The sequence below is a fragment of the Lycorma delicatula genome, chromosome 4, assembly GCF_047948215.1.
Source record: "Lycorma delicatula isolate Av1 chromosome 4, ASM4794821v1, whole genome shotgun sequence".
Lineage (NCBI taxonomy): Eukaryota > Metazoa > Arthropoda > Insecta > Hemiptera > Fulgoridae > Lycorma > Lycorma delicatula.
Window position 1 is genome coordinate 150,727,025 of NC_134458.1, and position 14,492 is coordinate 150,741,516.

At 29.7% G+C, this 14,492-nt stretch overlaps 1 protein-coding gene across 1 annotated transcript in view; it reads left to right on the forward strand.

The window, feature by feature from the left end:
- Nucleotides 1-9,852, forward strand: part of gry (trafficking protein particle complex subunit 11 gry) — a 71,902-nt gene extending 62,050 nt beyond the window's left edge. The window contains exons 19-20 of the mRNA XM_075364372.1: nt 6,665-6,841; nt 7,902-9,852. Coding sequence (XP_075220487.1) covers nt 6,665-6,841; nt 7,902-7,946 — 222 coding nt within the window. The 3' untranslated portion in view covers nt 7,947-9,852. The remainder of the gene's footprint in view (nt 1-6,664; nt 6,842-7,901) is intronic.
- The last annotated feature ends 4,640 nt before the right edge of the window (nt 9,853-14,492 follow it).

Below are 14,492 nucleotides of genomic sequence, written 5' to 3' on the forward strand. Positions count from 1 at the left end.
TGTTCAGCATTTTAAAAAAATTAGGGTTCAAATACAGAGATAGAAGAACAATTGCTAACATGTACAGGAACCAAACAGCAACAGTAGCAATTGAAGAACATAAGAAAGAAGCCATAATAAGAAAGGGAGTCCGACAAGGATGTTCTCTATCTCCGTTACTTTTTAATCTTTACATGGAACTAGCAGTTAATGATGTTAAAGAACAATTTAGATTCGGTGTAACAGTACAAGGTGAAAAGATAAAGATGCTACGATTTGCTGATGATATAGTAATTCTAGCCGAGAATAAAAAGGATTTAGAAGAAACAATGAACGGCATAGATGAAGTCCTACGCAAGAACTATCGCATGAAAATAAACAAGAACAAAACAAAAGTAATGAAATGTAGTAGAAATAACAAAGATGGACCACTGAATGTGAAAATAGGAGGAGAAAAGATTATGGAGGTAGAAGAATTTTGTTATTTGGGAAGTAGAATTACTAAAGATGGACGAAGCAGGAGCGATATAAAATGCCGAATAGCACAAGCTAAACGAGCCTTCAGTAAGAAATATAAGTTGTTTACATCAAAAATTAATTTAAATGTCAGGAAAAGATTTTTGAAAGTGTATGTTTGGAGTGTCGCTTTATATGGAAGTGAAACTTGGACAATTGGAGTATCTGAGAAGAAAAGGTTAGAAGCTTTCGAAATGTGGTGCTATAGGAGAATGTTAAAAATCAGATGGGTGGATAAAGTGACAAATGAGGAGGTATTGCGGCAAATAGATGAAGAAAGAAGCATTTGGAAAAATATAGTTAAAAGAAGAGACAGACTTATAGGCCACATACTAAGGCATCCTGGAATAGTCGCTTTAATTTTGGAAGGACAGGTAGAAGGGAAAAATTGTGTAGGCAGGCCACGTTTGGAATATGTAAAACAAATTGTTAGGGATGTAGGATGTAGAGGGTATACTGAAATGAAACGACTAGCACTAGATAGGGAATCTTGGAGAGCTGCATCAAACCAGTCAAATGACTGAAGACAAAAAAAAAAAAAAAAAAAAGAATACTTTTTTGTATTATTGAGAATTAATTGTCTCTAGGCTAGCTCTCTTACAATAATTATTATTAAATATCCATAATGTTGAATTTTTAGCAATTTTAATCAGAAAATTTGATTTAGTTATCAAGTGAGTCACAATAATAAAAAAAAACAAGATGGCCTCCATATCGGTTGAGGCCTACTTTTTGCAATAACTCTGTTGTTTGTCATCAGATTTTTACAAATAGGTGTCATTTTTTCACAAATAATGCTTCATAATTTTTATAATACATCTTAATTTGATAAATCTAATACTTCCTAAGATATTTAAGATTGAAAAATTGAAACAACCGCCATTTTGAAATTTGTCGACGAAGAGTGTCAGTTATTTTTTTTCCTATTAAAAATGTTAGTACAAAATTTTATTTTATTATCTCTAACCCTTCTTGTAAAATAATTTTTTTCTAAAAAAACAAAATGGCGGACAGATAGAAAAATATGCACTTTCGCACCTACGTTCACTGGAAACTTTTTCTTCAGTATATTAAGTAGAATCACTTCCTAGAGTTCAGCCTCACCTTTTAAGGACACCCAGTATAAGATTTTACAAGATAAATACTTATCACAATTGCGTGCACTTTTAACAAAATATATAGATATCATGATTAACAAAATTTAAGGTATAAATTAAGGTATTATATTAAACTTTCACAAAACAATTTTTAATCACAAATATTTTAATAAATTATTAATTTATATATACATTTATATATAATAATGTTTATTATTTAATATATAAATTTGAAATAGTAAAATATTATTGGCTATTGATCCTTATTGACTGATGTATTTCAGTCTTATACGGTATTATTAATTAGAAAAATTGTGAATGTATGACATATTTAGCTTCACTAGGCCTTGAAAAAGTTTCATTAATTTGAAGCTGGTGAGCTCTGTAACAAAATACATACAAGATGTGTAAATATGAAACTGGAATTTTTGTGTAGAAAATACACGTTTATTGTATGAAAATGATAAAAAATATTTTCCATTGCTAGCTATACATTTTTCCCATTTCTCTGACAATTAATGAGTGCCATGCCAAAAAAACTGTTGCTCTTTTGCGGCACACCAGTCATCAAGCCATTTTCATAAGTGAAGCGCTGCTCAGCAAGTGCATGTCCCACCGATGCAAATAAATAGGAGCCGGACGGAGCCAAGTCTGTTAAGTAAGCTGCATGCAAAAGTATTTCCCAACTGAGTGCCTCAATTGTTTCCTTGACCAGTTTTGCTGTGTGTGATGGTGTATTATCATGAAGCAAAATCACTTTGTGTTGCCGTTTTTTATATTCTGGTCATTTTTCACGCAGTGCTTGATTCAAATCAATCATTTGTTGTCGGTAACGTTCAGTATTAACGGTTTCACCAGGTTTTAGCAGCTCATAATAGATCACACCCTTCTGATCCCACCAAACACAGAGCATTGTCTTCTTTCCATAGCAATTTGGCCTTGAAATCGATGTCGATGATTCACCTGAAATTACCCATGATCTTTTACATTTAAAATTCTCTAAATATATCCACTTTTCATCACCTGTCACAATTCGATGGAGAAATGACTCTTTTATACCTGGTGAGCAGCATTTCACAAGTGGTTTTTCGGTTTTCTTGCTGTGTTTCATTCAGTTCATGTGGAACCATTTTCCCATCTTCTGAATCTTTCCCATGGCTTTCAAGCGTTTGGAGGTACCTTCTTATGTTACATTTAATTAATTCACAGTTGTTGCATTTGAGCATCATCCTCATCCAACAATGCTTGCAATTCACTGTCTTCAAACTTTTTCGGTAGTTTTCCACGTCTTCGTTTCCCATGTCAAAATCGCCACTTTTGAATTTTTTTTTTAAACCACTCAAAGCACTGTGATTTACCAAGAGCATGCTCACTATAAGCTTCGACAAGCATTCAATGCAATTCTTCAACAGTTTTCTTTAAATGGTAACAAAATCAATGCTGTCTGCAAATCGTAGTTTGTAGGTACAAAACTTGACATGTTCAACGTTGATTAAAACTATGCTGTTGTACGAAACTCGTATTGTTATGAGTTGAAAATCTTTGTTAGCTGTCAGAGAAAGAAAATGGCGCCAATGATGCAATTTGACATTAACTACATTAACAGCAAGGGCCATCTAAGGGCAAATTCCAGTTTCATATTTACATACCTGGTAGATAATACTCGTACATCTATGAGTATGGTATATATACAAACCACACCCATTGTATGGTTGTACAATGGAAAGTACATGGGTACTTTCAGTTAACAGTTATAAATTAAATATATCACAGATTAGAAATTTTATTTCATATATTTACTTCCTTTTACAAACTAAAGATAGTATTGTGGTCACGAAAAATGTCAGATTTCAATGGAAATAACCATTTTGACCATCCCTGAATCCATTTTTGACTAGTTTTGGTATGACATCTGTATACATATGTATCTCCCATAACTCAAAAACAATTAGCCGTATGAGGTGAAATTTTGAATTTAGGACTGTTGTAACATCTAGTTGTGCATCTCCCCTTTTGATTGCAATTGACTGAACCAAAAGTGTCCAAAAAGCCCAAAAGACAAAAAAACTTTTTCTTAACTGCAGTAATAAGCCCTCATTGAGAGCTTTTTAACAATATATCATAAGTGGTACTTACTATCATTGGTTCCAGAGTTGTAGCCAAATAAAATTTTAATTAATGAAATATATGGATCAAGGGGAAAGCACATCAGTTAGAATTGGACATCATCTCCTTTTTTTTAATTTAAATATATTGATTTATTAATAACACTGGGGAACAAAAAAGATTTATTTTTTGTCTCTGGAAGAAAAATACGTGATTCTGATAGTATTTTTTCTCCTGAATTCAAATGATATTGGTATTTTCCCATCACGCAAGGTTTCTGAGAGACAGGCATTTATAATTTCAAACATTTTAATACTTTCTGCATTCTTAATTTTACAATATTCAAGCATTTGACTCGCCTAGAAAGTAAGAAATAGTTTTCTGTTATATTTCACCTGTGGAACATCCCTCTTGATGGTGCAGCAATAATCGGTCAGCATATTATGATTCCATTTGCCTTGATTTTAGACTTTAGCCGGGAAACAAGCATTTCAAGCTGTTTTTTTGGATAACTTTAAATCTCGTATGAGATCGTTAAGATTTTCTTGAGTCAGTAAATGAGGCTCAGATGCACTGCTCTGTTCAAAAGTTGTATCACCTGAATATGTTCCGTTATCTTCCTTACTTCCATCAGACTCTGAACTCGCTTCATCTAATTTCACATGTCTCATTGCAGATTGCAAGTTAGGTTACACCACTATATGTTTTGATTTTAATGTAATCCCTTTAGTGTTTGTTAAGCAGAAATTACAGTCAAAAGAGTAATCTTTAGGTTTCCTCCAAATCGTAGGGATAGCAAATGACATGTTGTATGTACCATTTTGCTATGCAGTGCAAAGCCTAGAACACGATAAACAACAGATACGTGTGGCCCAGGCCCTTATTTGGTCCCCAACTTTACACCCAAAATAAATTTCATAACACTTTTTTACTAATGGAGTAAGGTTTCATCTGGGACTTGTGCATCACTTCACTACATATATAACAAAAATTGTTAGGATGATTAAAACAAACTCTAGGCATTTTGTAACTAACGACCAATTAAAAGAAATTTAAAAGTTAAATAAAAATAAAAAGTTAAAATTAAAAGAAAATAAAGTTGTAAATATATAATACACAATAATTCAGACACACAAAGCACTCACAATGACGTGTTTACTGGTTCACTACTATCTCACAACTGGCATCGTTCTAATGAATGTATGCTGCACTCGATCACGTCTCAATTCAATTTCAAAAGAACAAATTAGCTCTTTGTTGAACTATATAACTACTTCACATTATCCTTTGACATGGTAAGTTTTGGCACTTTCACTATGGTGTATGTTGTTTTGTTTCTACATTACCTTAATTGCATATTTCATTACTTGTGATTAACATAAAACTGAAATTTGGACCATTATGCAATTTCCAGGCTGCTTTTTAAACTTTGGTCACGGAACAAGTTTTGTAGTAATGGAAAATATATTCTGATTTTCATTTGGATGAACTTAAAAACTCCTCAGTTATACTTAAAAATTACTCAGCAAGACTTCTTATTTAATCCCATAGTTGTGTGCAAGCTTATAGATAGTTAGGCAAAGGGTCTCCTAAATAAAATTTTTTCAATATCTTTCTGTTATTTAGCTAGTGTTTTGTCGGTCCCTAAACACTAGTTATCATGAAGTGACATACTGCCACCTTTAAACATACATGCTATTAAAAAATTATTGAGGATTATAGAATACTTTTCAAATGTTTGATGAAGCCATTGTAATTGATCTGTCAAACTCCATATAAAAACTATTGCACATTTCTCAGTTCCACCATCCATTACTGTTATTCCAGACAAGACCTAAGACAAAGTTATAAAACAGTTGTGGAATAGTTCATTTTCACGGTAATAATATTTTCATTGCAGTCATTTTCTATGGCGACTGAATTGAGGTGAATTTGAAAGAGATTTAATATACTGCATTTACAGATGACAAAGAGATTTAATGTAGAGATTACAGCATTGAAAATTATTATAAATAATTATAAAGTGGAATGTGATTGTAATTTTTGAGTGAATGTAGCAGAGGTTGAAAAGACTTAGGTTTCTGTTAGTTTATAGTTGTCGCCATCTTATGATTTCATTTCCATATTACTAACATTCCAAAACTTGTTGATCCATTCCCTTTCAATTTCGATCAATTGTCATTATTATAGAGTCGAGTACATCTGCTAAGTACACACCTACAAAAGCTTATAATATTTGAATTTTTAACAACAAAGAAGAAAAACTACTAGGTACATTCATCATCTTCTAAAAGTTATTTATGGTAATGGAAAACAACAAAGTGTGGAATTCCGGCCCTATAATTTACCACAATCAAAACCCTCTACAAAAAAATTCCCATAACAGTATTCTGGGATTCCAAATACTTGTACAAAACTGACTGTCTGAAAGCTTGGATTGTCTGTAAATTCTATTCGATATATAGCGATGTTAAAAACTTGAGGATATATATGTTCAACAATCCACATAGCCAATAAATAAATTTGCAACATGATAATACTCAGCTTCACACATCACGTACAACTGCCAAGATTCTTGTGAAGTTGAAATTTGAACGTATATTATTCCTACCCTTCACCCTTCATACTTAACAGATTTGGTGCCTTGTGATTTACACTTTTTCTGCAATTAAAGAGGGATATTAAGAGTATCCATTTTACCATGGATGACTGAAGGAGGCAGTGATGTGAATCAAGGAAAAATTGCAAGGAATCAAGAAACATTTAGCTGTAAATGGTGAAAATGTAAAAAAACAATTGTTAATCTTTGTCGAAATGAAATGTATTTTTACACTATATTTGTTTCATTTGACTATCTATGTTTACTTGTGAGTTATGAGTGACTGTGTATTACATTTCAGCCAACCATTTAAAATAACTTTGCAAATAGGTCTGTTATTTTTTTAATGTCTTTTTTGTATTATTAGTTACATGTCCGAGTTTTACCAGAATCACAAAGAGAGCTTGATTATAACTTATATCCACTATTATCGGGATTGGTTCCATTACCAAAGCTTAAACTTACACTTGGTACAGATACTATCGTTAATCAGTTAATTTCTGAATTAAGTGACAGAGTACTTCCATCACATGTTTATATCATGGTAAGTACTTCTACAGCATAATATAATTTTAGTTGATATTGCAAAATCGATTAATTTCTAAATCAATACAAAACCAATCATCTGAATTTGTTAAATTTGAACCTGGAATTATATATTTACAAATAATTAGTTGATTTATTTGATCCAAATAAATTTTCTGTTATTTGTATTTTAATGTATGAGTAACTGATAATAGATATTTATAAACTTCTTATAGATGTTGCTTCACAAGGAAAAGTCAATGACAAAAAGTTTGTTTTTGTAGAAACTTACTAAATTTGTGATCTGAAGGAATGTCAGAAGTTTAAATATATTAACATAACATCTAAAGTTCAAACCTGAGATACTCTTGCATGTAGAAGAATTTTAATTAAACTGAATCTTTCAAAAGCACAGAAATCTATCTGTGAGAAAGGATTGTGAAAGTCAATTTAATAAAAAAATGTAAGACCACCTAATCACTGCATGAGAATAATGGCTAAAAAATATTAAAGAAAATTAAAAATTTGATTTTACAAAATAATTTTATATTTACAGACCATTAAATAGATTTTATCTTTTTACTTGGATATTTTTATTTATATGTTTATAACATGTTGGTAAACTAGATTTGTTGTAAACTACTTTTTTTTTTGTTCACCTTCATTTACCCCGTCCCCTGGAGCTGGAACAAGCATCTAAGCATTACTCAGCTCTTGGTGGGGAGGGGGGGGGGTGCCTTCACCTCAAACTACCTCGGCAGAACACAAGGTCCTGCCCAAGTAGCCAGAACTTGGTCTTGCAGGACATGCCACGCCTCTAATGAGAGGACTCCAAAGGGGTCCCCTCACCGGGACTCCAGTCTTCAAGCACTTGTTTTCAACTACTGGAATGGCAAATTTATATACAAAAATATGTTGCTGCTGCTTTTATTACTTTCTGATTTATAAATAAAATTATCTAATTTAAATATTTGCAGAGTTTATTTTAAATTTATTAAATAATTTATTAGTACACATATATATTTTATATTCATAATAAATATTTCAGTAATTTATTTTATTTTATTTATATTTTTCAGCCACAAGCTAGAGGCAGCAATAAAACATCTGAGATTCCTGCATGACATTCTCTATATGGTTCATTTTTAAAAAAATTGATTATAGGAAAATGATATTGCATATTTATTGTAATTATTTTACATTGTACACTATGTTTAGTTTAGAGTATTTATTTACATTATAGCCATTGTAAAATAATTCATAAACTATATCTCTTAATATAATAAATAGTTTATCATTTGTAAATGCTATAGGCATCATATTATGTATTATTATGTATTAAATTTAATTAATTCCATGAATATTCATTACATACATCCATGAACATTATTTCAGATATCTGCAATAATTATTGTTAGGTTCTTTTTGTTTCAGAAAGAAATATGAAAATTATAAAATGTATTTATTTACTAGTTGATTTGTTTATGTATGTAAATTGATACATTTTTTAACATAGTCGGATCTACACTCATGTAGCTTTGAGCATAGTTTTAAGCAAAGTAGCTTGGTATTTTTTCTTTTTTTTTTTTTTTTTATTAATACGTTTGCTGCAGTACGACGCATATATGTGCCATAACAAGGAGTTGCTCTGTGCTTGTCATCGTATGCATTATTTCAGTATAGTGCTGAATGGTAAATTATTTAACTTAACTCTTGTGCTGTACTTGTTACTATGGGCCTCATTGTTGCCATATTGTACTTGACAACTATGCGTTACGGCACATAATGTGTAATATGTAACGAATATTTTATTTCCCTTTACTAAAAATATTTTTTAAAATGATTTTATATTCTACGATATCTCTCAGAAAACATGTGAACTAACTCTAGTTGAAACAGTTCTTTTATACATATTCTTATTTAGCATCTATTCATAATAATAGGAGTATTTTTGCTGGATTGTTCCATGCCAGCATCATTTCTTTTATTAAAATATGATAAATTTTCTATAAAAAATTTTTTTACTATAATTTATAATGGTATATAATTAATTTACAGTATTAATTTAATAAAGATGAAAAATAAAATTAAGAATTTCAGACTATATAAATGATAATACAGCATTCAATATTTATGAATTTAAAAAAGCTTTTTTCACAATGACATCACAAAATAAAAAAAATATGTTGAAAAAAGTAATTAATCAAGTCAAAATTAAATCAATTTAATAATTTGGATGATGTTTATAAGCAAGCATATAAATATTTTATGTGAAGCGATTCAGACCCAAATATCTGGTAATAAATTTTATATTTCATCCAGTGTTTGCATTATTAAAATATACATTTGAGTGGATGTTTTTTAAAGAAAAATATTTCAGCATATATCTCATTTATGAATAATAAGATGATAAATCAAAACAGTGAGTAATAGATTAGGTGATCTAATATAATTAATTTAATTTATAAACAAAAACCAGCATTTATAAGATTAACCAGTATTATGAAAGATTTATTGAATAATTTTTTGAACAACTTATCATAAAAATATATGAAAAGGAAATATAATTGTCAGGAAGAGATTATAAAACAATGTGATATGCAGTATGGCATAAATGTATACCGAACAAAAATCCTAGCTCGAATAGTTCAGCGTATAGAGTAAATCCGTATAAAAACTACAAGCACAGTACAAAACCTCAGGACAGGGCAATATGCATCTTAATGCATAGTAGGTAATTACTACACGGCATCATAGTTGCCCGTACAGCAAGATGATTAAGTTCTCTATTTTATCCGCTGCAGTGAACGTGTTAAATTTTCAATTTTTCATGCACAATCTCTGAGCTTATGAGTTAATCAAATAAAAAAAAAAAATTAAAAAAAGAATGTGTAGATCCTCAATCGTTCCAGATAAATGCTGGAGCAGTTTTTTTACTGGAATAGCACATAATTACCTCTTCTAATGTGATGTTTAATATATATAATTATATTCCCATCTGAATAAATTATTCGTTTATCTACTGCTGAATTGAGTTTGTTTAATTTGTATGACTGGTTGAAGAGTTTAATATCACGTGACCACTAACAAAATTCTTATTTAATCTTTTAATTCTCCATTTACTCTTAATTGAGAATTATTATTTATGAAGTTATTGAATATATTTTTTTTTTATAAAAAGGTTTATTCCACTGCCTACTCACAAGAAATTATCTTGTTTAGTAACACTTTTAAAAAAATAAATTATCTATTTATTTTTACTTATAAGTAATGTTGATGATTCAGTGTAATGACCAAAAGGGCAGGGAATCTATAATTAGAGATTTCTGGTAAAAATTTGGCATTATCTCAAGTTATCAAACAACCCTTTTAATTCTAAACAATTTTTCAAGTATCACCAAAAAAATACATTAAAGGAATAATTATTCTAATTAAATGAATTATTATTGTTATCGTAACTTGTGTTAAATATAAATTTAAAGTAATGTAATTTTGCTTGAAAATTCTGTGTAAAAGTTTTGTTACATATTTAATTTTGTTATATTGTAGAGTAAGTAAAATATACTACTTACGTAAGGAAAAATAGACAACAAATTGCAATATAAAGGAAAAATCCATAAAAAGCTAGATTTTTGTGTATGGGTTCTTTGAAATTATTTAATTAAATTTAGACATATTCGTTTTTCAAAAAAGTGTTTAAACAAAAGTTTGTAGCCCTTAAAATTCTGTATAATTTTCATTGAATCAGTTTTCTTTTAAGACTAAAACTGGCCCAGTTAAGTTACTTTGAACACTTACATATAATTCACACTGTACAAGAACCACTATCATTCATCGTTTTACACGCTTGAAATATTTCTTTATAGAATCTTTAATATTTTATGAAGGCCACAAAGTTTTATGAAACTTGTCTATTACCCCACACACATTCTTTGTAAACATCTGTTCTTAAAATATAAAAAACTTCCACAAAACATATATTTTATTTGCCTGTATGTATTTCTTCTGTGTGCGTATAAAATGTATAACATATATTTATCATACAGTAGTGTATATAATTCAACTATTTTTATTAATTTATAATTATTAGTTAATTTTTACAATAATATAGTGAAAATGACTGCTGAATTGCTGCAGGTATACTATACTTAAAACAGTCAAATTAGTATATAAATAAGGAAAGAAGCTTGCATGTTTGTGTATGTTGATGTCGATAGTCCCACGTCTTTCCTTTTTAGGTATTTTTTGCCTTAATTTGACTACTAACTGTTATTTATAACCTTTATTTTATTTTAATTATAACTTAATACATAATTTAATTAAGATGGAGGAAAATGATATTTACTTTATTTGTAAGGACATAGTCTCTGTTGATATAAAAGTCATGTCAAGACTAGAAGCAAGACAAAAAATAAAAGAAGCTAGCTTAGAACGAGGTAGTTGTAAACACCAACATTTAAATGATTCTGTTATTGTTGTTCATAAAAATTGTCGAGAAAAATATGTACATTCAAAATATATAAAAACTACTAAAAAAAAAAAAACATGAAGGTGCAAAAGCAGATTTAACTTTATCACTTAAATTATTAAGATGTGCAAATGTTTTTGAGTGTAAAAATATATATATATATATATTTTTTTTTTGTCCTATTTCATTGGTTAAAGACAAAGGTAATAATGCTTTAACTCATTAAGTTGAATTCACTGATTTTAAAAAACTGTACTGGATAAAGCATTAGCAAGGCAAGGTAAGTGAGGTTGAAAAATGTATATGGTTGTTTTGCAAGTTATAATGACTTAATAGCAGTAGATGTTTATCACCGAAAATGTTACAAGGATTTTTGGAGAAGTAGATAAAGTTCAACTCCTGGGCCTGTTCCTGGTTTCTGCTGAGACAGTTGCTGTAATGAATATTATTTTTAAATATCTAGAAGAAAGCAACAGTTGTCAGTTTTCAGTAGAAGAATTAAATGATTTAGTTACTTTTTTTTTAGTTAAATGATTTATGTTGTTATTAACAGAAATTATTAAATATTATGGGGATGTAGCAAAAAGAATGTTGTTACAGCTGGCTTCAAAAATATAGGACATCAAATTTTGAGCAATAATTGATACCAACAAAAAAAATACAACGGAAAAAGAAGAAAGTGGCTGAAATTAGAAGAGATGATATTACAAGTGACATGATAATACTACTTTTCCAAATAGCTATTGTTTTTTTTTAACAAGATCGAGGATTTAATTTTAGAATCACTAAATTATTTTTTAGAAGACATTATTAGAAATAAAAAATGTAAAAATACTGAAGCCTAAGAAAAAAATGTTTTAGTGTTACACATTGCATTATAGCAGCAATGAAACTAATAACTTTTCATTCATTCACTTTTATTGCTTGGGGGGTGGAATTATTTATTTTTAAAAAAATAGGTATGAAAAACTTAACAACATGGCTGGCTGGCTTAAATGGAACTTTGTTCGACCTACTATGACGTAAAAGTACTAGAAACATCTTTAATAATGGCACATAATCATATTACAAAACCTCACACATTTATTCAGTTTGTTTTTGATAACTATGATTTTAATGTTAATACATTGGACAAATTTAATACCTTTCTTAACATGGCTGGTTTAAAGTTTAACACTAGCTGATTTAATTGAAGATAATGCTCTTATCATAAACGACACAAAATTTTTAAAAATCTGACCTTGTAGAAAAAAAAGAACTTGTAGAAGTGAAATCTAATACACATGCTCTGATATCAGGTATAGACAATTTTCTCTTATATAATTAACTACTTTATATTCTTCAAAAAAATATACAGAGTTCCCCACCTCAGGTTAGGTTTCATGGATATTAGGAAAATTTTTGAGATTACTGAACTTTCTTGGTTACATGATTAAAATAACCCAATGTCTATCTCATGTAAAGGGTTATACAAACCCCACTTATAATGGCTCTACCAAGTGATGATAAAAGCACATAAGTAACATTATGTAACTATTTACATAAATAGTTACATAATGTTACTTATGTAACTTTTAATAAATAAATTAATAATTTGAGATTGTGTTAAATTTATTAAATGTTAATTTGAGTAAGCATATGTGTGTTAAAGACTGTCCAGAGCAGCTAATCTAGTGTTTTTTGCACCACACAAAATATACGTAAGCATTCAAAGTAACTTAACTGGACCAAATTTGGTCTTACAGAAAAACCAGTATGATAATTGTAAAGAATTTTAAGGGTTATAACTCTTGTTTGAAACAATTTTTTTGGAAATTGTATCAATTTTTCAAACTTATTCTTGAGAAACTGATTTTCACCCTTACTACCCCTGTAAAACCACCCCTAGACTCTCGATAGCAGTATGCTCATCAGTATCTTCAAACTTATGGTTCAAAGAACCCATACACAAAAATCTAGCTTTACGTGAATATTTTCCTTTATATTTCCTATTTTTCTGTACTATTGGTGTGCTGCTATTAATGGTTGTATCGTAAGAGATAATAGTCTGAAAGGGTGAGATCTGGGCAACAGAAAGATAATGGTTTCAGCTATCTGGTCAAGTGTGTGTAGACATGCATTGTCATGCAACAACAACAACCTACTTTAGGTTGCAACAATAACCTACTTTAAGGAAGCTGAGCTTGTCGTGAATGATCTGATAGGCAGAACCATGATTGATGTGCAGAGAACACACTACATTGTTAATGGTAACTCACTGGTCTGGCAATACCATATCTCAAGCTTGCTAAATCTTGATGTTAGTGTTGGATTTTTACTGGTATCCTGCTCTCTCTTCATGAATCACCCTTGTCCAGGCTTTTTTAAATTTCTCAACCCTTTCATAACGTGTTTTAGAGCACTGACCCCATATTGTGTTGTAAGCTGCTGATGAATTTTAGTCCCTGCTTCCCCTTCCAAACAAATCATTTGGATTAGGATTACTGCTCTTTATTCCTCCATGGTGCACACTGCTACAAAAGCATGAAAAATGATGCTATCAAGGTCAAACTTTGATAATGTAACCACAGTAGTATCAGCTCTAAGCATGTATTTGCTGAAGACACAAACCCTAAAGATGTGTTATGGCAAATGTGCAGATAATTTTTGACTCGCATTCACCACATTCTGAGGTAATCGATTTCAATAAACAAACCGATGTCATAGTATTTCAGAGAAAGGAATTATATCAAAGGTATTACAAATAAACTACCTAATTACATTTTAAAAAATGATCACACATTTTGACATGTGATCCCATATGCTGATGTACTCCATCTGCTGCACAGCATTTTTAAGAGAACTCTTAGATGTTATAATACCTACAGCTTGAGTAAATAATGTTACTGTGGAAAATAATTAAAAATATTCTTCAAGTCTGTTTTTAATTATTTAACTGATTAACTTTATTTACTCTTGTGGATGCATACATAACAGGGTAAAAAAATCAAAAGAACCAAGCTTGTAATCAAGTTCATAAATGTAAAACAAGTTTTATAGATTTTAATTTATCTAAAATTGAATTATTGATTGTATTAATAATATTTTTATTTTATTTTATAATTTTTTGTTAACATTGGTGTGATGTTTATGAGTTAGCAAAGCATATCATATAATTAAAGATTTTTAAAATTTCTTGAAATTTAATTTTCGGGAGCTGTAG